Source organism: Brachypodium distachyon, chromosome 4 (genome assembly GCF_000005505.3).
Source record: "Brachypodium distachyon strain Bd21 chromosome 4, Brachypodium_distachyon_v3.0, whole genome shotgun sequence".
NCBI lineage: Eukaryota > Viridiplantae > Streptophyta > Magnoliopsida > Poales > Poaceae > Brachypodium > Brachypodium distachyon.
Genome location: NC_016134.3, coordinates 38,754,668 through 38,777,815, shown reverse-complemented (window position 1 = coordinate 38,777,815; position 23,148 = coordinate 38,754,668). Strand labels below are relative to the sequence as shown.

Here is a 23,148-nt window from a genome sequence, read left to right as displayed (position 1 = left end):
AGATTTACCGAAACAGCACCAATCGATCGATCACAAAAAGAAGGCAAAGCTTTCTTTCTTGTTCCTTTCCACCACATTAAGTACTCGTACTGGAGTATAGTAGTGATATCCTACCAACGACAGTTAATTAAACTCTGAATACGACTCGGTAGAGTCCTTGAATGTAGAGTACGTGGCTATCAAGCATCTTCCTCCCGAGATCGTGTCAAGGCGACAAATAATTTGGGTACTCCATCGCAAAAAAAACAAAAAAAACAAATTGATCGGCGCCGCGCCCACACGGTTGCTAATAATCAAGTAGCCAGCCAGTGACACTGCGAATTAATCAGAGTCCACACGCAGACAGTCTACCCACATTATCTTATGTAATCCGGCTCACGAATTCTGTGATAACGGATATATATTACGGCCCGTACGTAACTTCAGCCGCGGTTCTATGATTCTATTCCCCCTGCCTCGATGTCGATGCAGAGTTGGTCTTGGCGTCTTGGCCCGGCCAGCGACTACTCACTCAGTTTATGATGCACCGTCCGCCATCGTAGAGTGAGTTTATTGTTTTTATTTTATCGGATGAGTTCATTGTTTGTTCGTTTGCAGGAAGAGTGAGTCTGCTGTTGACTTGAAGTGACATGGATAACCGGATATTTTCACTGCCTTGGTTTGGACGCAGAGTTCGACTTGACCCCGGCCAGGTCCCGGGCTGCTATGTGATGCCTCCATTATCTCCACGGTCGTTTTCTCCCGTGGAAAGAAGGCGGCCGTAACGCTCATCAACCGCTGCAAGGCGACGATTCGGGGACGGAGCTAAGGTCACTGGTGATTGACTACATTTTTCCAGAGAAGCTCACTCGCGGACACCGATCGAGTAGTACAGTATGTATGACCTCTGCTTTGTCTGTAACGAGTAGGGACGGCAGAATATGGCTGCCGTGCACGTTCTATCCTGGCGCGCCGCCATGGACGTGAGAGCCCCGGAGTCCGGAGGAAGTCCTTGTCGAGAAGGCACGTGCCTACGACTGCTGTGCTACGATACGACAGCCAGAGCCAGAAGAAAAAGAAACGTATGTAGCAAAACATGTCTCGACTTTAATTAAATTTGGATGTTCAAATTTTGACAAATTAGAGACATTTTTATTGGACGGAGGAGTGCTGTTTGGATGCATGCATGTGGACGGTTCCAAAAGACAAGGATTCGCGCGCATGCACAAGGCACATCACAACACAGGGAGGGGTCGATCGAATCGGAATCAAACCACTGCGCTAGCTGCTGCTGCTGTTTGTGCAGCAGGAGATCGCAGCACTCGCTAGCTAGCCGCCGGCCCAACACGTGATCGATGGCAGCAAGAGACTGATCAAAGGCTGCAGCAACGGGTAGGTGGTCTCTTAAACCAAGACGCACGTGATCACGTCACGCACCACGCAGTCGCTGCCTAGCTCGCTGATTGGAAGGCCTTCCTCTAACCAGCGCTTAGCTAGCTGATCACCACCACTCCCTACCTGTGATATATAATGCGTGCCAGCAGCTATTATAACTCCAGCTCCGGCCCGGGCGTGGTCCAAGCTAGTCTGAGACATCCATCCAGGCATCCAGCCAAGAGAGAGATCGCGGTTGGCCGATCGAGAGGGAGATGGAGAGGCTGTTCGCGACGGAGATAATCGGGGGCAGGGCGCTGTACAAGCTCCACGCCGTGACGGTGGCCGTGGGGATATGCCTGGTGCTCTACTACAGGGCGACGCGGGTGCCGGAGCAAGGCCAAGGCAGGGCGGCGTGGCTGGGGATGCTGGCCGCCGAGCTCTGCTACGCCGCCTACTGGGTCGTCACGCAGTCCGTCCGCTGGTGCCCCGTCCGCCGCATCCCCTTCAGGGACAGGCTCGCCGCAAGGTTCGTGACTTCCTCCCTCCTCTGCCTCATAATCATTCATGGGCATAGCCGGCGTACGGCGCGCGGCTAGCTAGCTGCATGAGAGATCGCGCACGCCCGGGTCGTTTCCTGCTTTCCGCTTTTTTGTTTTGTTTTGTTTTGTTTTGGTCAAGTGCTGCTGAATCCGGCCGCTTTGCTTAATTGCTTGACCTTCCAAATCCCCAGCTGCCTACTGTGTAGGACCAGAGAGTTGATTTCTGTGTCGCACGCAGTGCTCTCCTTCTCTACTGCGAGACCTTAAGACAAGTTGTAGTACAACTAACCGGCTGGTTAAACATATCTTGTCTTCGCCTGAAGAGGAAAAAAAACATCACAATTACTGCTCCCGGGTAGCTTACCGGTCGACCACTTGGCAGTTGGCAACATGATGGCATGGCAGCGGTCCGATTTGTCGAGGCCATGGCGCTGCGCAGAGTACGTGCTGCTGCCTCCAGGATTGGCTCGCCTCAGGCACAACCAAACTCGATTAATTACCAGCGGCCCCACGTTAATTGGCGCACGTAAAGGGGATCCGTCTCCACGTACGAGAAGATGGCGTCTCGTCCATTTCGTGCATGGAGCAGTACTATGTGTACGACAATATCTGTACAAAACTTCTACGATTAGACAGACACATCCAGGCAGTGGATCATAGCAAAGATTATCAGTTTCAGTAGAAAAACACATAGTCGTTCGCAAAGTTTAAGTATATGTCGGAACAAGATCCGGTGGGTGGTTAATTAGTGCCTCGGCGAATACAATTCAGCACGAGAGAAGAGTTGGTAAGATACAGTCTTGCCATCCACGCAGACAGACAAAGTTTTTTTTGACGGAACAGACAGACAGACAAAAGCATAGCCACTGGTCTAAGTACTAGCCGACACTCCGGCATATGGTATAGTATGTGTAGTTGTTACAAAACTTTGTCTTTTTTTCAATCCAAAATTCAGATTTATATGCGTCGTTGTTAGTGAAAAAACTTGGTTTAAGCATCAAATTAATCCTGTGAAAATGATGGAGTTGAAAGTGACACCTATTTAGCATGTTGCATGTTTATTAGCTCCACGGTGCTCCTCAATATTTCTGGTTCGGTTTAATAACACGTCTTCGAATAGAAGACATGCATTTAAAAGTCAGGGACATGACGATCTGGTGCATACCACCCACCAGGTCAGTATCAGCGATGAACACGCGGTACAATATAGTATATTTCAGCAAGGTTGACTGATTTTGTCGAAGCTCCAGGACTCACATAGGAGGTAGGGCATGCACATGAAACTTATCAGGATAATAAACCACATATTTATGATCTTTAAGGAAAGAAATGTACCACTCCAAGTCCAATCCAACAAACAAATTGGCAATTTCTGAGGGGTGTTTTGCATACCTTTGAAGTCACGCATGACAAAGAACATACCTATCTTTCTTGTAACAAAAGGAAAAAGTTGATGCAACTGAACTTTGAAATACAGAAAAAGGGTTCTGTTCTCACTGAGAATCTACATTAGCATCCATATCCAACATTTTCTATGGATAGCTTTTAAATGGCTCAGGCCAAAGAACAGAACTATATTTACAAAGTCCGATGCTTTTGAACTTGGAATGCAGCAAAAGGGGTTTCTCTTGTGTGAAAAAAGTAATGCAAGACAAATTGTCAAATTGTTAGGAATAATGGCCAAAGTACATAAATTCCAAGTGAACAGAGATCACTACTTTAGAAGGTAAATCAATGATAAAGTGAGCACAATTTAGATAGACTATTTTACCACCTCAACCCTTTACTGATTCTTGAATCACCTTCCACTGATAAATCAAGCAGCACTTTACACATCCTAACTGTCAAAACTGGATTAGTTGAAGGTGTTGAGTGCTGGGTTCTATTATTTTTATATAAATGCCAACATTCAAACATGTTTTTGTCACATTGAGCATTAACACAGTTACAATGTCATTTGGAGAAGGTATGGAGAAAGGCTACCTTGTGTGGATATCTTTGTATGCACTGCAGACCCACACTCAGAGCCGCCAAGCCTCGTCATATCCACCGTCCTGTCGCTCATGGCATACAATTACCCAACTGAAAAAATAAGTGTGTACCTTTCTGATGACGGAGGCTCAATCCTCACTTTCTATGCTTTGTGGGAAGCCTCTTTATTTGCAAAGCACTGGCTACCATTCTGCAAGCGATACAACATTGAGCCAAGGTCACCAGCTGCTTACTTCTCAGAATCAGATGGGCATCAAGATTTATGCACTACAAAAGAATGGTCACTTATCAAGGTGCGTAGATTTTCCAAACATCCTTTGTTTAAAATGTATGATCAAATGGTCACCTAGAAAACCATGAACTTGTACTCACCGGTACAAGATAATATAGCAGTAGCACACACAGCTGCTCATCCATAGTCCTAGCTATGGCAACTGATAAGTTTTTTTGGCAGGATATGTATGAAGAAATGACTGAGCGAATTGATACAGTTGTCGAGTCAGGAAAAATTGCTGAAGAAATCAAAGAAAAACATAAAGGATTTGGTGAATGGAGTCCAGAAATTACCTCAAAAAACCACCAGCCAATTGTTCAGGTAGCTTTCCAGCACCCAAAATTGGAGTGAAGGTTTGCATGATTCTGGACAAAATAACTTACATAGCATTTCGACGTTGAAGTTCTAAAGTTACTGTTTTTTTTGCTAGATTCTGGTAAATAGCAAAGACGGAAATGCAGTTGATAATGATGGAAATGTGCTACCAACACTTGTGTACATGGCGCGTGAGAAGAGGCCCCAGCACCACCATAACTTCAAAGCTGGGGCAATGAATGCTCTGGTGCACTTGTTAACCTTGCCTCATCGTACTAAGTATACAATTTATTGCAAACTTCAAAGTTTTCATTAGTAAATGACCATATTCTATTTCATACTAGTAGTTTTGAAGTTTCCAGTAAACACTAATGTACTGTTGGAAAGAAGGAACAGATTGTTCTGATGTGCTTTCTTTCCTTTGAGAAAACCATCGCACATAGCTAACTCCCAAATAATCATTTTGTGTCATTCAATGGTTCAGAATAGAATTTCCCCAAGTATTTGAGAGTTAACGAAATGTGAGGATCTCTGCTTCTCCTACCTTTTCTGAAATAAATACAATGAATGTATGCTTCAAATTTGTTGGTCTAACATATACACGAGAACTTATTCATCGCTGCTTGACACTAGTACCAACTCCCAGATCCGTATGTATGGTACTGTCTGAAATTTTTCAATAATATCATGCCAATTAAATGAAAAGTGTATTCCAAGCATGAAAGGCTGGAATGCTTTGATGTTAAATTAGTAATGATTATTTCTCAAATGTGTCTAATTTTCTATTTTCAATTGCAGATAAGGGTATCATCAGTGATAAGCAACAGCCCTATCATCATGAATGTGGACTGTGATATGTATTCTAACAGTAGTGATACGATCACAGATGCACTGTGCTTCTTCCTTGATGAAGAAATGGGTCACAAGATCGGATTTGTGCAGTACCCTCAGAACTATAACAATATGACCAAGAATAATATATATGGGAACTCCCTCCAAGTCATCAATAAGGTCAGCGGTGCCAAAAATAAACTTCAGCTTCCTTCTCTTGTTCTCCGTATATGAGCAATCATTATGCCAGTTCCAACACTAACATAGCCGCTTAATCTTAAGGTGGAGCTGAATGGTTTGGACAGTGTAGGTGGCCCTCTGTACATTGGCACTGGATGCTTTCACAGAAGGGAGATCCTTTGCGGCAGAAAGTTCACCGAAGACTACAGGGAAGACTGGAATGGAGGAATCAAGGATAAAATGCAAGCCCACGCAGATGAAATTGAAGAGAAAGCAAAGTCTTTAGCAGCCTGCACGTATGAACATGACACACAGTGGGGAGATGAGATTGGGCTGAAATATGGTTGCCCAGTGGAGGATGTAATCACCGGATTGGCAATACATTGCAGAGGATGGGGGTCAGTCTGCAACAATCCTACAAGACCAGCGTTTGTGGGTGTAGGTCCAACAACACTTGCTCAGACACTACTGCAACACAAGAGATGGAGCGAGGGTAATTTCTCGATTTTTCTTTCGAAATACTGCCCCTTCTTGTTTGGTCATGGAAAAATCACGCTACAGCACCAGATGGGCTACTGTATCTATGGATTATGGGCACCCAATTCACTCCCTACATTATATTATCTTATCATCCCTCCACTAGCCCTGTTCAAAGGCACCCCCCTGTTCCCAGAGGTAATAATGATTCACAATAGGGAAACCATCACCATTAGTTTCACATGCTTTGTATTAAAACTAATGTGATACTCATGTGCCATCCAGATTACGAGTCCATGGATCATACCTTTCATATCTGTCTTCTGCGTGAAGAACTTGTACAGCCTATGTGAGTCATTATTATGTGGAGACACATTGAAAGGATGGTGGAATGGACAAAGGATGTGGATGGTTAAAAGAATAACCTCATATCTTTATGGTGTCATTGACACTGTCCGGAAGTTAATAGGACTGTCAAAGATGTCATTTGCAGTTTCATCAAAGGTAAGTGATGAAGATGAATCCAAGAGGTACGAGCAAGAAATCATGGAATTCGGGTCATCAGATCCAGAATATGTGATCATAGCAACTATTGCGTTACTCAACCTTGTCTGTCTGGCGGGAGGACTAAGTCAAATGATGACTGGTGAACGGGGTATACGCTTCAATGTATTTTGCCCCCAGCTCATTCTATGCGGGATGCTAGTGATCACCAGTGTCCCATTCTATGAAGCAATGTTCCTAAGAAAGGACAAAGGTAGAATACCATTCTCAGTAACATTAGCTTCCATTGGCTTTGTGATGTTGACCTTCCTAGTACCAATAGTTTAAGGTCCAACAGGAGCCAGGAAGCATTGATGTCTAATAATGTAGTAAATATACTTTTATGGTTCTCTCGAAATATATGTCATCTGTTAAATTCCATATGTACTTCTATGTACTAGAGGCTGAGGCCGTGCCTCTTGATTGTACATTTTTCACGCATTTCACTTGATTGTATTTGTACATATTTTTACAAACAATTGTGAAGAGCTGATAAACAAATGGCACAACGGTTTAATCATATCTTAATTGTTTTTAGCAGAAGTTAATACCCAGATGACAAATTGCTAGGGTTCTTGAAAAGATTTAGCATCAAAGATTTTCGCCAATGGCATGCCTAAAATCATACTGCTAGTAGTTTTATCAACTAACCATCAACTATTATACAATGACATTCTATCTCATCATTGCTATCATCCAATGGTTCCTCCTTGCTACTTAGACTCGTCGAAAAGAACATGTAGAAGGTGCATACATATAGTGTATAATTGCCATAAAATATTTCACAAAACTAATGCACACACGTCATCATCAAACAACACTCTTAAATCAATATCAGAAAACACACTTAAATCATCATCAAAAGCAAATCAAAAGCATCTGGAAGTTTGTCCGTCCAAACGGTTATTATCATCAAGTGAACTCAGAAAAGACAGAATGACAAATTTTGAGTGACACCGCTCATAGAGGGAACAAATACACCATGAGTCATTTGCTTAGGAGGGGAGACAAGAAATTACATGGCTGTTAAACTTTGAAGTTTTAATATTGATGTTGTGATGCTTCTAGTGAGTTGGTTATCAGAGAGAAGAGTGTGGGACAAGGCACATAAATATCATTTTTGATAACTAGAAGAACTACACAAAGCAAGAACAACACACACACAGATTCTGCAGTTTAACTTCCCTGAAAAAAAAAAGATTATGCAGTGTAACAGGTAGATCATCTGGTATTGTTCCGGTGATCATGAGAGTGGCCACTGTTGGCCTCTTTCCTTCCATTCCAAAGGAACCCGTGTCAAACTTTCTCCACCCTGGCCTTCCACCCAAAGTTTCTTGCCTCCTCATTTTGGTGGAGGGACTCTGAAATTATTAGAGAATTGTAAGTCCCTTTCTCTTTGTTCCAATTAAAATGGCAGCTCAATCCTCTTTTGGACAGATACACGGCAGGGCCGCAGGAGATGTCTCTTTCACAACTCTGGCCTCAGCTTTTCTCATTTGCCATCAACGAAGGAATCGCATATGCTTCTCTCTTCCAATATGAGGACAAAACTACTCTTTTCCATTTACCCCTCTAGCACAAGATTTTTACTTGGCTCTCCTGATCTAAAGACTCAATACCAGGGCTATGCTTCAGAAGAAAAACTTTCACCATGCATCTCACGCATGTGTGCTCTGTGCTGGACTTCAAACTGAAACTAGAGATCATCGCTTTTTCACCTGCCCTTTTGCCCCTACATGCTGGAGATATCTCCCACTTTCAATCCCCTGCCAAATGTTCATGACAATATCTCATCACTGAAGGAATTGATCCATGCTCCATTCCATATGGAAGTCACAACTGCTACCTTATGGAGCATATGGAGATGCAGGAAAATGATGCCATCTTCAAAGAGATCGGGCCAAGTCCATTCTGATGCCGCAGCATTTTCAACAAGGAGCTCAATCTGGTCTTCCACCGGGCAAACAAGAAAGAGATATGTTCACTTCCATGAATGGATCGGCAACTTTAGATAGTCTCTTTCATTTTATCTGTACATAACATTTTTCTTTGCTTTATACATTTAATAAACATACTGTATTTACCTAAAAAAAAACTTTCTCCACCCCAGCAACGGTCTTCCTCGGCAGGTCAAGAGACATCATCGAGGTTCATGTGAACCAAACCAACTTCAGAGTTTTTTTACTGAAAAAATAATTGTACTTTGGACTTAGTGGAGTCTGGAGATAACCCTGTCCCTAATAGTTTACTGTATATCCGGACTTTGTTGGTCTCGAATGGACTTGAAAGGCAAATGTGGAGCTCCCACGAAACACCCTCTATATAATATGAGTGCTCGTGCCGGCCAGTAGCTCCATGCCAAAAATCGAGAGGGAGAGGCTGTTCACCACGGAGAGATCCGGGGGGAGGGCGCTGTACAGGCTCCACGCCGTGACTGTGGCCGTGGGGATATGCCTGGTGCTCTACTACAGAGCGACGCGGGTGCCGGAGCAAGGCAGGGCGGCGTGGCTGGGGATGCTCGCGTCGGAGCTCTTCTTCGCGGCCTATTGGGTCATCACGCAGTCCGTGCGCTGGAGCCCCGTCCGCCACCGCACCTTCAGGGACAGGCTCGCCGCCAGGTCTGTCTGTTTGCCCCGCCCGCCTTGGCTTTTGAGTTTTGAGAGATCACATGCACGCACGTACGCTTCCTTGCCCTGTGCGTAGTTTGATACTAGCAGTCTAGTAGTCCTTCTGCTTGAGCCGGCGCCAGAATGGCTTCCGAGCCGCTCACAGGCTTGTTTGTTTTAGTCCTAACCCCACCAAACCAGAGAAAATGACAGGGATTGAGAGAGACTGTAGTTCATTTTCCCCACAATCCCTCCCAATCCCCTTGCAATCTAATGCCTTGAACCGAACGAGAAGCGACATGGAAACACTCAGCCGATATAATAAAGTCCAGCGACCTATTCATCTTAGTATGTAGCAATGGTGCGCCATGCCGCCATGGCACTGCGAGTGCTGTACGCCTGTACTACTGCCTCAGCCTCAGGCCCTCTATACCCTGCTCCCTCTTCGTACCACAAGAATGCGCAGGCCTGATGCAACACGCCGAGGCATGCACAGACGCGTGCACGGCAGAACTTATAACTTATTTGTACTTTACATATACCAAGGCAGACCACGAGAAGACAAAATCCCCATCCATGCAGAGAAACAAGAGCTATCGATTTGGAGTTTGAAAAGGACTTACGGACAAAGCAGAGATTAACGGAGCACGAGGGGTATCGGTAAAGCAGTTCAGAAAGGACTTGCCTTCGATGTAGACAGACAAATATATGACACTTGCTGTCTGGTTTATGGCACATACAACAAAAACCAAAAAAAAAAAAATTGACACAAGAAACTTTGGTTATTTCGAAATTTTAGATTTAGTCTCAATTTGTGGTTGATGAACTGTTTTGCGCCAAAACTATCTTATACCCAGCTGAAAAAAATACACAGAAGCAATAAAAAGTTGGTTAGCCAAACAATAATATAGGTAAAAGGGATTTTGAGAATCAATCGACAACACCAAAAGCAGCCTTATATGCGTAAATAATAGAGACATATTTGTTTAAAAGCCAAATTAGTCATGTGAAATGATGGAGCTGACGGTGATGCCTATTCAGCTTGTTATATATTCAAATAGATATCTTAATATAGAGCAAATGCATTTAGCAAGTCTGGAGTATGAATATATGATATGGACCATTACCGCCCATCAGATCAATATCAATGATGAACATGCTGCAGAATTTATATTTCAGTAAGGTTAATTGGTTCTCTCAAAGCTCCAGGACTCGGTTACACACGATCCCATCGTCACGATAATGAACCAGATCCAACTACGGAATGGGCAATAAAGGTGTTTCGCACACATAGGTGCCCTTCGTGATCTGATTGCTCGCGATCCAGTACCATATGTTTATAATTATTTTCAGCTCTATTCCTAATGTTTTGTTCTTCAATGAGATGGTAGCCTATGAGATTCACACCACATAATACTTAACTGCACTAAGAATCTACATTACAATAGATCCAGCATTTTCTATGGCCACCTCTGATATGGCACAATACAGAGAACATGACGATTCTTCATTTAACAAAACAAAAGTATGTTATGCTCTTGAAATTGCATGCACAAAAGGGTTCTATGCTCACTGATAATCTACATTACCCAAAAGATCCAGCATTTTGTTGGCTAAAGTGGCACAGGCCAAAGAACAGCACTATCTTTCTGTTAACAAGTTAAACAACAGTTTTATGCTTTTGAACTTTGCGTGCAGCACAAGGGTTTCTATTCTGTAGTACAATATTCAAAAAACAAATGGTCAGATTGTTTAGAATAATGATTGCCAAAGACAGAATAACCCACTTTTAATATGGTAGCATGCATCAGTCGATGCAGAGTCTGGGGACACCGCCTCCTTTATCTAAAAAAGAAGATAGAAGACAATATTGAGGCCGAAGGCATAAATTCCTAATGATGGGAGATCATTAACTTAGAAGGTAAATAAATAAGCTGGGCCGAGAGGCCTTTTCTCTAAGAAAAATAAGGTTGTTAAATAATAAAACGATAGAAGTAGGGGCTAGGGAACTAAATCACAGGGTGGTTTATTGTAAGAATAAGTCCATTTTACCATCTTAAATCTAGCCTGATTCTGCACAAACACTCAACTGATAAACCAGGCACTTCACATCTCATAACTGCCAAAAAAACAGAAAAAAAGTAGGGACCTATTTTACTAGTTGACTGGTCTGAACTGTCAGTATACCGCTCTATTGTTTTTGGACATATTCATGGCAGCATTCAAACATGTGTTTCCCCCCACTGAGCACTAACACAGTTACATTTTGAGAAGGTATGGAGAAAGGCTACCTTGCGTGGATATCTTCGTATGCACTGCAGACCCACACTCAGAGCCCCCAAGTCTTGTCATCTCCACCGTCCTATCGGTCATGGCATACAATTACCCAACCGAAAAACTAAGTGTGTACCTTTCTGACGATGGAGGCTCGGTACTCACTTTCTATGCTCTTTGGGAGGCCACCTTATTTGCAAAGGAGTGGTTACCATTCTGCAAGAGATATAACATTGAGCCAAGGTCACCAGCCGCATACTTCTCAGAGCCAGATGGGTATCAAGATGTGTGCACCCCAAAAGAATTGTCATTTATCAAGGTAAGCGGATTTTCCAAAACAATTTAAACATATGTAATCAGATAGCTACTGAACATGAATGAATTGACACATAGGTGAGTGGATTTGATACTAGGATTGACTCTTAAGGGTATGCAGCCTACCCAAAGTACTCAACATTTGGCATCGCAGCTGAAACTTTCTTCATTATTTTGGACAGGATATGTATGAAGAAATGACTGAGCGAATTGATACGGCTGTCATGTCAGGCAAAATTCCGGAAGAAATCAAAGCAAACCATAAAGGATTTTATGAATGGAATCCAGAAATTACCTCAAAAAATCACCAACCAATTGTCCAGGTAGCTTTCCTGCCCTCCAAATCTGAGTAAAGGTTTGTACGATTCTGGTGTAAATAACTTACATTGTATTTGGGAGTTCAGAGTTCAAAAGTTGTTTCTTTTGCTAGATTCTGCTAGATGGCAAAGACCGAAATACAGTTGATAATGAAGGAAATATGCTACCAACACTTGTGTACATGGCGCGTGAGAAGAGGCCTCAGCACCACCATAACTTCAAAGCTGGGGCAATGAATGCTCTGGTACACCCACTAACCTTGCCCCATCACTAAGTATACACTTTATTGTGAACTTCATTGTTTTCAGTAGTATATGATCATTTTCTTGTACTGATTGTTAGCAACATGGTAGCACCACATCATAATTCATAATTTTGAGATTACTCAAAAAAAATCATAACTTTGAAATTTCTAGTAAAAACAAAATGTTGGGCAAGATCATAATTTTGGTAATTAGTAAAATCAGTACTCCTCAGTTCCAAAATGTAGGGCATCTAACTTTTGTTGACTGTCAAACTTTAGAAAGTTTGACCAACCTTACAACAAAAACTATCAACATTAAGATCATTAGATCCACTTTGAAATATATTTTCAAAGTATATTGGTTTGACACTATATATGTTGCTTTTTTTGCTACAAACTTGGTCAAACTTTATAAAGTCAGTCAACAAAAGTTATACGCCCTTATTTTGGAACGGAGGGAGTACCAAATTACCAAAACATTGCCATGCAATTCCTTTTCTTTTGAGAAAAGCATAGAGTTGAGTAGCGGACTAATAAAGCATTCCATGTCATTGGATCATGTTAACAATAGAATTGTTGCCAAGTACTCCCTCTGTCCCGTAAAGATTGGCACGGATTTGAACTAGAGCTAGTTTAAAGCCGAGCCAATCTTTATGGAACGGATGGAGTATTTGAGAGTGGAGGGAATGCAAAAATATCCACTTCTCCAGCCTTTAAAGAAACAAATGTAATGATTGTACGTACAATATGTACTTATTCACAATTGCTAGACACTAGTACCAACTACCAGATCTGCAGATTATCAACAACATCATGCCACCTAAATGAAAAGTATTCCATGAAAGGTAGGAGTGCTTTGATCATAATGAACATTTTTAAATTTGTAAATTTTTCTATTGAAATGCAGATAAGAGTATCATCGGTGATAAGCAACAGCCCTATCGTCATGAATGTAGACTGTGATATGTATTCCAACAATAGCGAGACAATCAGAGATGCACTGTGCTTCTTCCTTGACGAAGAGATGGGTCACAAGATAGGATTTGTGCAGTACCCTCAGAACTTTAACAATTTGACCAAGAATAATATATATGGGAACTCCCACCAAGTCACCAATCAGGTCAGGGGTGTCAATTTGTAACTTCAGTTCCATTCTCATATTCTCCATAAATTGAGCAATCATTACGCACGTTCTGACACTAACATAGCTATCGACCTAAAGGTGGAGATGGGTGGTATGGACAGTGTGGGTGGCCCTCAGTACGTAGGAACTGGATGTTTCCACAGAAGGGAGATCCTTTGTGGAAGGAAGTTCGCTGAAGACTACAAGGAAGACTGGAATGGAGGAATGAAGGACAAAACACAAGAGAGCATAGATGAGATTGAAGAGAAAGCGGAATCTTTAGCAGCCTGCATGTTTGAACATGACACACAGTGGGGAGATGAGATTGGGGTAAAATATGGTTATCCAGTGGAGGATATAATCACCGGATTGGCAATACATTGCAGAGGATGGAAGTCAGTCCACAACAATCCTCCACGACCAGCGTTTCTGGGTGTAGCTCCAACAACACTTGCTCAGACAATACTACAACACAAACGATGGAGCGAGGGTAGTTTCTCGATTTTCCTTTCCAAGTACTGCCCCTTCCTGTTTGGCCATGGGAAAATCAAGTTACGGCATCAAATGGGATACTCAATCTATGGATTATGGGCACCCAATTCTCTCCCGACACTACATTACGTTATCATACCGTCACTGGCTCTCCTCCAAGGCAATCCCTTATTCCCAGAGGTAATGCTGCATAATAAGGAAAGCCTAACTTTAGTTGCATATGCTTTGTATTAAAACTAATGTGATACTTATGTGTCATTCAGATGAGGAGTCCATGGATCATACCCTTCATATATGTCTTATGTGTGAATAACATGTACAGCCTATACGAGTCATTATCAGCTGGAGACACATTGAAAGGATGGTGGAATGGACAAAGGATGTGGATGGTTAAAAGAATAACCTCATATCTCTATGGCGTCATTGACACACTCCGCCAGTTACTAGGATTGTCAAAGATGACATTTGCAGTTACATCAAAGGTAAGTGATGAAGATGAATCTACGAGTTACGAACAAGAAATCATGGAATTTGGGTCAACAAGTCCAGAATATGTGATCATTGCAACTATAGCGTTACTCAACCTTGTTTGTCTAGTGGGAGGGCTAGGTCAAATCATGACAAGTGGCTGGAGTCTCTTCAATGTATTTTGCCCCCAGCTCATTCTCTGTGCGATGCTAGTGATTACCAATGCCCCGTTCTATGAAGCAATGTTCCTGAGAAAGGACAAAGGGAGAATACCATTCCCCGTAACATTAGCTTCTATTGGCTTTGTGACGTTGACCTTCCTGGTAGTCTGGTACCAATAGTTTAAGGTTGTAAAAGAGGAATTGATGTCTATTAGCAGTAGATGTATTTGATGGCTCTCCCGAAATACACGTAAATTTAACATGTACTCCCTCCGTTCCTAAATTCTTGTCGTGGTTTTAGTACAAATTTAGGAACAGAGGGAGTACTATGTATAATCATCTACCTTGATAGTATCAGATGGTACTTCTCAAAATGGTGAAGTCTGTCGGTAAACAGGACCTCAGTAATATTCTCTATGATACAACTTACTGCATGCAGTGCAAGAAGCAAAACAGGTCACAGACTGCAAAAAGCGTCAGATCAACATCAAAGGGGAGCAGGCAATTCAGTGCACATTAACTCCAGGAAATTATATTTGGTCTTTGGTTCTACTTATCGCATCCTCACCTAGTTGTAGGACTCCTAGTGCATTGACCGAACAAGACGAGCAGCAAATGCCCCATCCAGAGAGTGCTTAGTTGGATTTGAGGAATAGAAACCTTCATCTGTCACGAATTGTGCAGGAACATATCCATGTACACCCTGTGGGATAAACTCCTGCAACATATCATAGTAAATGAATATATGACATGATTAGACGTCAGCGAATGTTGTCTAAAATACAACAATCACTGAAAAATAAAAACTTCATTGTGATTATGTTGACTGTATGACTGATTTGAAGGACAGTAAACACAACCAATTGTCAATGTTGCTGGCACGACATACTGTTCAGTTGCACATAAAATTATTGGTATGGTAAGGGTGAACTTTTTAGAGAGTGCAATATGCATGAAAAGCTATATCATTGTTACACCTGAACAGGTAGACCTAAATTGTATCCAGAATAACAGTTAACTTCCAGTTGCTGGATAAGGATAGGAATTCTGTTGATGATACTACTCAAAAAGATCAGAAGTTTGGTGATAAACTGGCAATAATACTTCAGGAGAAATAAAATTACCAACCCTGTTGTAACGACATACATTTGCTTAGAAAAATTGAACATTGATTTTTATTTTTGCGAAGGATCCATGCTTAATTTAAATGGAACTATTACCGGATGCCTCTGAACAAAAGAAGTAACTCGGTTCTCATTTTCTTCAGGATCAATGGAACATGTACTGTAGATTAGTACACCACCAGGTTTTACCAACCTGCAAGTGAAGAAGTCATGGAAAGTAAACTTAGCGCTGTGCAGATAAATTTGCTCCCACAAAGTTCTAGGCTTGTAACGGGAGAAATCTCACGATGATGCTGAATCAAGGAGCTCATCTTGCAAACACATCAACTCCTCCAAATCTTCAAATTGCCGATTCCAGCGCAAGTCTGCCCTCTTGGGAGCAGAAAAAGGCGACTTTAATTCATCAAAATATGTGCTAACTTGTAATTTCAGATTCAGTTTAGCACAATAATCTGTGATGGTGGAATTCTGAAAGAAAGTGAAGTTGATGAAAACAGGTACCTTGGAAAGGACTCCCAGCCCAGAACAAGGAGCATCCAACAATACCTTGTCATATTTGACAGTGCTTTCCTTCTGCAATATAATTCTACATATGCTTAAGTCTCCTTATCATACATGTGGCTAAATCATTAACCATAACAGTCAATAGCCATAATCATAATAAATATTTCGACTGGAGGTGCATTATCCTTGGATATACGGATTTTCCACTTTCTTTGCCAACCTTTTTATGGACTAGTAATGATGAACTTTCTTGGAAACTTACAGCATGTAATCGAAGATCACCATGGATATCAGTGATCATATGATCAAGATTGTGTGACTTTGCTGCCTCCATGAGAATTCTCAAGCGGCCTTTGTTTATGTCAAGAGCCCATATCTTCCCTGTATCAGAGTACACCATCATGTTAAATCTCGAAGTTACTATGTGTTCGAAACTAAAAACTTGTTACTGAACAAATGACAATGTGTGTTAATAAGATGAGTTCTGGTAGCGCTAAACTATTTTGGATCAGGTCTGTGAGCCCTATTTGCTTGTTGGTGTTGAATACATGCATTTCTAAATGCTATGTTTCAATGACGTAAAGGATGAAGAATTTCTTATAACCAATTAACCATTAAATAGCCATCAGATGCTACATTTGAACAACATGTATATACTACATTGGTTAAATTTCTGATGACAAATTTAGCTATAGCAGCCACTGGCACATGTTAACTGTCAGGAATAAGACGTGAGATTCCTTAGAGAATTGTCACATCGTTTTATAAGAATCATAACATACTAACAGCACAGTATATATGCATGGCCAGAAAGGAAAACATAATACACTACTACAAGAATCTCTTACAGTTTTCCTGTTGAAAGATGAACATAAAATTGACTCGCCCCTTCTCTCACCTTGCCCTGACAACCGAGATGCCATGAATAATGTCTTTCCACCAGGTGCAGCACAACAATCAATGATTGTTTCCCCAGGTTGTGGATCGACCACAGACACAACAAGACCTGCAATAGGTTCGCAAATCTTAATACAAGCTATCAAGAGCTTTCTTGAATCAAAATTGCCATTGTCACCAAGACTTGGAAGTTGGAACCATATAGGAAAAAAACTAAATACTCAACTTAATGTGGTGTAAAGGATACCTGCTAAAAGTGCTTTCTACAGCCATTGGCATTTTGTCATAGTGAACATCATTTCAATGTCATGGTCCCATTATAAAAAATAAGAGCATAAGCTTGGTGGATAACAAAAAAAGATCAAAACTTGCCTGCACTCTCATCCTGCACAGCACACATGCCATCTTTCAGTAATCCGGCTTGTAAGACTGCCTGCATGTAAGAAATTTAGACATCATGTTACCAGCCAGTATCTCGAGGCATTATCAAGAAAAACATTAATGTGCAGACATACTGCACTTAGAAGAAAATAAAAAAAGTAGAGTTTCTTATGGATAAAGGACGAAATGGTGCTTCCTTCTTAGGGAATACTGTGGACCCACAGACACTGCACATGCTACTTATTTGAACATAAATGAACATGCATGATGCACAGAAAAGTTGTCTATAATGAAATGCATGGTGGGCTATAATGCTCCATAGTAGGAGAATCAAAATAGTACCTAAAGACTTCAGAAGTATAGAACTATCCTTTCCTTTCTTGTTGCTAGCATCCAAAAGTATTTAAGGTTTATTTCGTAAACGTTCATTTTTATCAGCTCCCGGCGTCTCACTTTCTTAGAACTGAAATCAAACTTGATATCTTATTGGCACTAACATGTTAGTAGGCTTTGCAACAGTGCTGTTTTGTAAGCTTCCTACACATTGCATTTCTGAAAAACACTTGAGAGGATATGAATATATCGCGTTGGTCTGGCAAACACCAGTTGAGCAGTGGCTGACTGACCACAGAACCAACTAACTATTCAGCTTCATTACCTGCATGCCCTCCCGAATACGGACAAACTCATCCATAATTGATATCTCGTAATGAACCTACACAGTAGAAGATTCAGTGATGAAACTCACGTAGAAATAATCAAGACAGCGTATGAGGCCAAAATGGATATGGTATTGGAAATCCTATGTGGCTATGTAGCTTTATAGCATGAATTTATATACCTCCTTGTGACATTCATGGATGTTTACTTATGGCATTTCAGTTCACAAGGGCTCTATAGTGACTGTAATTGCAGACCTAACCAACACACTCAAACAAATATATCGCGAATGTCATGTTCAAATAACTACTCCCTCTGCTTCTTTTTAGTTGTACATATATCCCTTGCAAGTTTTCTCAGAATACATGTACATTTGGACTCCCAAAGCCTAGTTAATCATCCTACTCATAATTTCCTAGGAATACAATTTCAATGTGCCCATCCTGTTGGGTGAGGGGCGGTGAAGGTGAGGAGAGATTGGAGGGAGATTGAATGAATGGTGCAGTTAATTTCGTCGGAATATGAAGAGGAAGGCTAAGTAGCAATTCGTCTCCCTAGCTTATTTTGTCTCTACAATGCTGCATGGACAAGTAAAAAGAAACAGATGGAGCAACATGCTCTTTATCATGAATTCATACTCATTCATGGATCATGGTTCCCCAAGACATGCTCAAACCAATGAATAGATGGTACTGAGGTACAAAAAGTAAATGGAAGTACCTGCAAATCTTCCAATCGTTCAACAAGATCCGCCCTTATATAGCCACTCGCTGTGTTCACCCTATGGCACAAAGATCAGCCAATCAGGAACACGTGCACAGAGCAAGTATGCACTTTGCACTTTTGCAGCAGATCATTTGTTTAATAGTTAAAACCTTAGGCTGAAGTAAGGATCGCTGTTATTCCAATTCATCAATTTTAGAGCTTCATCTTTCCCAAGAACACGAATCCATCTTCTCACCATCCACTGCAAAGCAGAAACATATTACAGTTTACAAAATGTATTTGCTACTAATCTTCTATATTATGCTCTTAAGAATTGCCAGATAGAGCAAGTACATTGAATACCCCATAGGTACACACCCAGTTAACAAGGGCATTTGCTGATAATGAGAATAGTTTAAGTGGAATGTTATCGACAGAGCAGTTAGTATATCGATTTTAGGGATAATGAATTTTACGCATTAAAAGTAAGAAAGAAATTCAACTAAAGCTTAGGAAGTAAAGCAAACTTACAACAGGATGAGAATAAATTATGGAAAGGGCACGAGCTTGGGCACGGTCATCGCCTTCTATCTTTGGAAGAGGAAGAGAGTCTGTCTCCTAATTATAGAAGAAAAACAATCACGTTACACGGTTACAGGCTTGCAGCATAATCCTACTGATCAATCTGAGTAAATCAAGTTTTTACCTTCAGTAATAGAAGCTTACGCAGAATAGCATTCACCATATTCCCAGCACCAGGCCTTAAAGCTACTTTCGCAAGCCTTACATTCTAGAGGGTTTGAAGATGCATTATCAGGTCCATTTTTAAAACATCGATAACCAGATAAATTGTCTGGTAACAGTAGCATTAGTAGAACTGACAACAATAGTATGATACTACATGCTAAGTTACCAACCTCAACCAAGAGACACACCAAGTTTGAAAACCATATAACAAAGATCAGTGAACAGATTAAATCTATTTCAGAATATTCAAACAGTAATATGCATTAGAGCACTGCTTGACGTACGACGAAAGTAGTACGATTTTGTTACTACAATGCACATCAACCGTTGATCATAATTTCACCATTCCTAATCACCAGTGATTCCTTTCGTCGTACACAAATCATACAAGGAGTGTCCTACGTGAGGTAGTTCTGTATGCATTATCCTTTTCTGGTGTTATGTTGTACCATCATGTTGTGTACCCTTGCCAGTATCGTGATAATTCATATCTAACTTACTAACTTACACGGAACAGAAAGACAACCATCTACAGAAGTTAACACAAATTATCAATTATGCGTTATCAAATGATATGAATAGGAAAGAGAGGTGGATTTATTAGCTCGGTATAACATATCCGTATGTTCTTTGGAATTTATATAAACAGGAAGAAGATCACTTCAATTTAACAGATGAGTTATCACATGTAAATTCTTATTAGTCAAAAATTAAACCAACCAAATAGCTAAATAATTTCAGAGGATATTAAATAATATCGAAATACCTCATCAACGACGGCATAAGCTGGTACATTAAGTTTGAGAATTTCGAAGAAGCCAATTCGCAATATCTGAAATCAGAAGTGCCAAGTGTGAAATTAACTTATTTAATGGGCATTCAACGAATGTATGCTGTAAGAAGTATAGGAGAACCTGCAGCAGCAGCGGTTCCATATCACTGAACACCTTCTCCTCACTACAGAGTGACATGATAAGATAATCAAGGTAGCGTTTCCAACGTACAGTTCCAGCTACTATGACAGTAACCTAACAATCCAAGCATAAGAGAGTCAAAAGTTCTGACGTCCTACACATGCATGTACAGATCTTCTTATGTGTGTCATAGTGTTACTGAGCCATTGGTACAATATGTCCATCATGACACCCTATATCACAGGAAGTAGTGATGAGAGAAAATGAAGTAACAAAATTGGCAACTGCTTAGTTATATGTTCATCAAATACTGAAAGGAGATAACATGATTATGCGGCTGCAGTAGACGATTATATTCCCATTTCCCAGCGAATTGATAAGACAGACGAAACATTTCAACATGTGCAATATGTAACTTTTACCAATCTTATATCCCTGTCATCCAAATGCCGTGTACTGAACCCTAGTGTCCTTTCTACATAACCCATCTCATTCTCTCCAGAATCATTTCCTTTCTCATTCAAAAGGTCGACAAATGCTTTGCCTTTCTCAGCTCTTAGCAACCTCACCGCTGCAACTGCTCCAGCAAAGCAATGACAGAAAGATTATGAATTATTAAAAAAAAATCCAGTTTCATAAGTAAATTAAATCAGAAGAGAAAAATAAATATCATAACATTGACATTTTACCTGCTCTGTGATGAGAAACCTCAAAATTAATAATCGGAACCTTACTCATCCCTAAAAAACACAGAAATTTGGTTAAAAGTGGGCAGCCAAGCTATAGTGATTCAAGCAACGCTCTTTACCTGCTCTTTTAGTAGAAACGTTCGGATTAAGCTTTGGAACCCCACTAATCCCTAAACAACATAGGAGACTCGGATCGGTTAATCATACCAACATAGAGATTAAGCGAGATAATATTATATTATAAATCATTGAAAAAAATATTGCTCCCTCTGGCCGGAATTACTTGTCACTGATTTAGTACACAACTTTGTACTAAATATGCGACAAGTAATTCCGGCCGGAGGGGGTAGTATATGATACTAGGGAGGACCATGCTGTTGGAAGGATGATCTTTATCTTTTGTATTTTGCTTAATTTTCTGTTAATTCAGTTATGCACAAACTTTTGTGTATTCTCAAGAGGAAAAAAAGAGAGTATGCCAAGTGTACGATGAGTAAGTATACAGTGACAATTTGTGTACTTAGGTGAAGGTCATTGGCCTTTTACTAATTTTCTGTACGTATATAAGTAATTTGAACATGAACCAAACATTGTCATGGGACAAATTGTACTCCCTCCGGTCCAAATTAAGTGTCTCAGTTTTGAACTAAGTTTAGTTCAAGTCTAGTTCGTAGACTGAAGATAACCACCAAGTGGCTAGTCAGACCAATTCTTATAGTTAACAAAGTAGCAATTGTTTACCTGCTCGGCGAGGTGAAGAATCTGGATTATCAGGCTTCCAAACCCTACCCCTCCCTACAGAAAAAAAAAAGGAGAACAAGGATTCATCAGATAAGCAAAACTGCAGAGTAACTGATCAATCAAATAGCGCAATTAAGCGGCAACATCGATTCCCCCGCATTACCCGCTCTGCCTGGAGGAGCTTCCGCATCATACCTCGAGACCCTACTCCTCCCTTCCAAAAACACACAACGAAATCCCCCCATTAGTCCAGTCCACCTACGCGGTCTATGGTTTAACCAAGCAATCTGCAATCCCATGGAAAATGCGGAGTACCGGACGCACCGGAGCCCCTGCGCGCGGCGGAGCCGGCATCCGCTGAGAGAAGGATAGGCGAGCCAACCCGCGCTCGGTAGTGCGGGAGGGCGAGCACTTTTCCCTCCATTTTTGCTGGGGTTTTGGGGCTGGCGTCTCGGCACCAGTAGAGAGGAGAGGGGAGAAGGCGACGAGGCTGAGCGAATGCGTGATGGTAGAAGAGGATAATAGGAAGGTCGGTCTGGGCCGGGCTTGCCTTCGTAGAAGAGGAGCCCGTATATCGGTTTAGAGGCCTGTGGTTATGAAATTTTCATAAACGGGCGAATCATATGATGCGGCCATAAAAGCCCACGGTCCAGCTAGATCGCTCACGCCAGTCTCTATTCTCACTCTCAAGCAGCCGCGTGCAAGTGCAATTCGCAGCCCTGCGAGGCTGCGACGTACACGAGGTGCGTTTGGTAAAAAAAAACTAAAAAAAAACTAACCAAAGGGTTATTTCTCACAGAAAAAAAGCAAAACTCCATGGCCGCATTTGGAGCTCCAGGACGGGGACCCCTCTGCTGAGCCAGAATTAACGCGACCGAGGGCGCGCCACGACCGATACCTGTCGCGCCCCCGCAAATAGACCGCTGCCCCGACCCGGCCGCGGCCACGTTCCCCCGCGCGTTTCGGGAAGCCCGGAGTTAATAACAAGATTAAAAGAGCTCTCCCCTGCGGTGCCTACGGCAGTAGGAGTACGTGAAGAGATACTTTAGCATCTGCCTTTCGGATGAATCGAGCTACCGTTGCCTTGCTCCCCGTCGCACGGCGCTGATCAGAAGCCATAGTTTCAACACTCCCATGATCTCCCCTGCGGTGCCTTTCGGATGGATCGAGCCATTGCCTTGCGCCCCGTCGCACGGCGCTGATCCGAAGCGGCGAAGCCATAGTTTCAACACTCCATGTCTCCATGAGATAAGTCACCGCTTTCCTTTTCTTCCTTGC

The 23,148-nt window shown here is 41.7% G+C and overlaps 3 protein-coding genes across 9 annotated transcripts; 2 read left to right on the top strand and 1 right to left on the bottom strand.

Moving 5' to 3' along the window:
* Nucleotides 1-1,514: 1,514 nt before the first annotated feature.
* Nucleotides 1,515-6,953, top strand: LOC100845624 (cellulose synthase-like protein E6). The gene is made up of 7 exons (XM_003576601.4): nucleotides 1,515-1,882; nucleotides 3,862-4,180; nucleotides 4,342-4,482; nucleotides 4,592-4,723; nucleotides 5,275-5,487; nucleotides 5,590-6,162; nucleotides 6,250-6,953. Exons 1-7 carry the CDS (start codon nucleotides 1,629-1,631, stop codon nucleotides 6,793-6,795), a joined length of 2,178 nt encoding a protein of 725 aa, XP_003576649.1. The 5' UTR covers nucleotides 1,515-1,628; the 3' UTR covers nucleotides 6,796-6,953.
* A 1,894-nt stretch (nucleotides 6,954-8,847) lies between these two features.
* LOC100845325 (cellulose synthase-like protein E6) lies at nucleotides 8,848-16,132 on the top strand. 2 transcript variants are annotated; one of them, XM_024454635.1, is made up of 8 exons: nucleotides 8,848-9,125; nucleotides 11,388-11,706; nucleotides 11,885-12,025; nucleotides 12,133-12,264; nucleotides 13,172-13,384; nucleotides 13,487-14,059; nucleotides 14,143-14,361; nucleotides 15,776-16,132. In XM_024454635.1, the coding sequence occupies exons 1-8, from the start codon at nucleotides 8,863-8,865 to the stop codon at nucleotides 15,833-15,835; spliced, it is 1,920 nt and encodes a 639-aa protein (XP_024310403.1). In that variant the 5' UTR covers nucleotides 8,848-8,862; the 3' UTR covers nucleotides 15,836-16,132. The 2 variants fall into 2 exon arrangements, with proteins under 2 accessions (XP_024310403.1, XP_003576648.3); XM_003576600.4 differs by lacking the exon at nucleotides 15,776-16,132 and having other exon boundaries at nucleotides 14,143-14,938.
* Nucleotides 9,751-22,381, bottom strand: LOC100845015 (probable ribosomal RNA small subunit methyltransferase B). Of its 6 annotated transcripts, none has more exons than XM_024454637.1 (25): nucleotides 22,186-22,381; nucleotides 22,034-22,084; nucleotides 21,871-21,924; nucleotides 21,249-21,299; nucleotides 21,130-21,180; nucleotides 20,863-21,017; nucleotides 20,441-20,554; nucleotides 20,293-20,358; nucleotides 19,486-19,569; nucleotides 19,311-19,397; nucleotides 18,950-19,041; nucleotides 18,795-18,855; nucleotides 18,073-18,129; nucleotides 17,406-17,466; nucleotides 17,035-17,142; nucleotides 16,399-16,517; nucleotides 16,134-16,205; nucleotides 15,919-16,004; nucleotides 15,729-15,825; nucleotides 15,077-15,226; nucleotides 11,998-12,047; nucleotides 11,553-11,603; nucleotides 11,405-11,475; nucleotides 10,901-10,958; nucleotides 9,751-9,970 (listed from the first exon to the last, which is right to left on the bottom strand). In XM_024454637.1, the coding sequence occupies exons 1-20, from the start codon at nucleotides 22,292-22,294 to the stop codon at nucleotides 15,092-15,094; spliced, it is 1,710 nt and encodes a 569-aa protein (XP_024310405.1). In that variant the 5' UTR covers nucleotides 22,295-22,381; the 3' UTR covers nucleotides 9,751-9,970; nucleotides 10,901-10,958; nucleotides 11,405-11,475; nucleotides 11,553-11,603; nucleotides 11,998-12,047; nucleotides 15,077-15,091. The 6 variants fall into 6 exon arrangements, with proteins under 6 accessions (XP_024310405.1, XP_024310404.1, XP_010238266.1 ...); XM_024454638.1 differs by lacking the exon at nucleotides 9,751-9,970 and adding an exon at nucleotides 10,514-10,827; XM_024454636.1 differs by having other exon boundaries at nucleotides 11,405-11,603.
* Nucleotides 22,382-23,148: the final 767 nt, after the last annotated feature.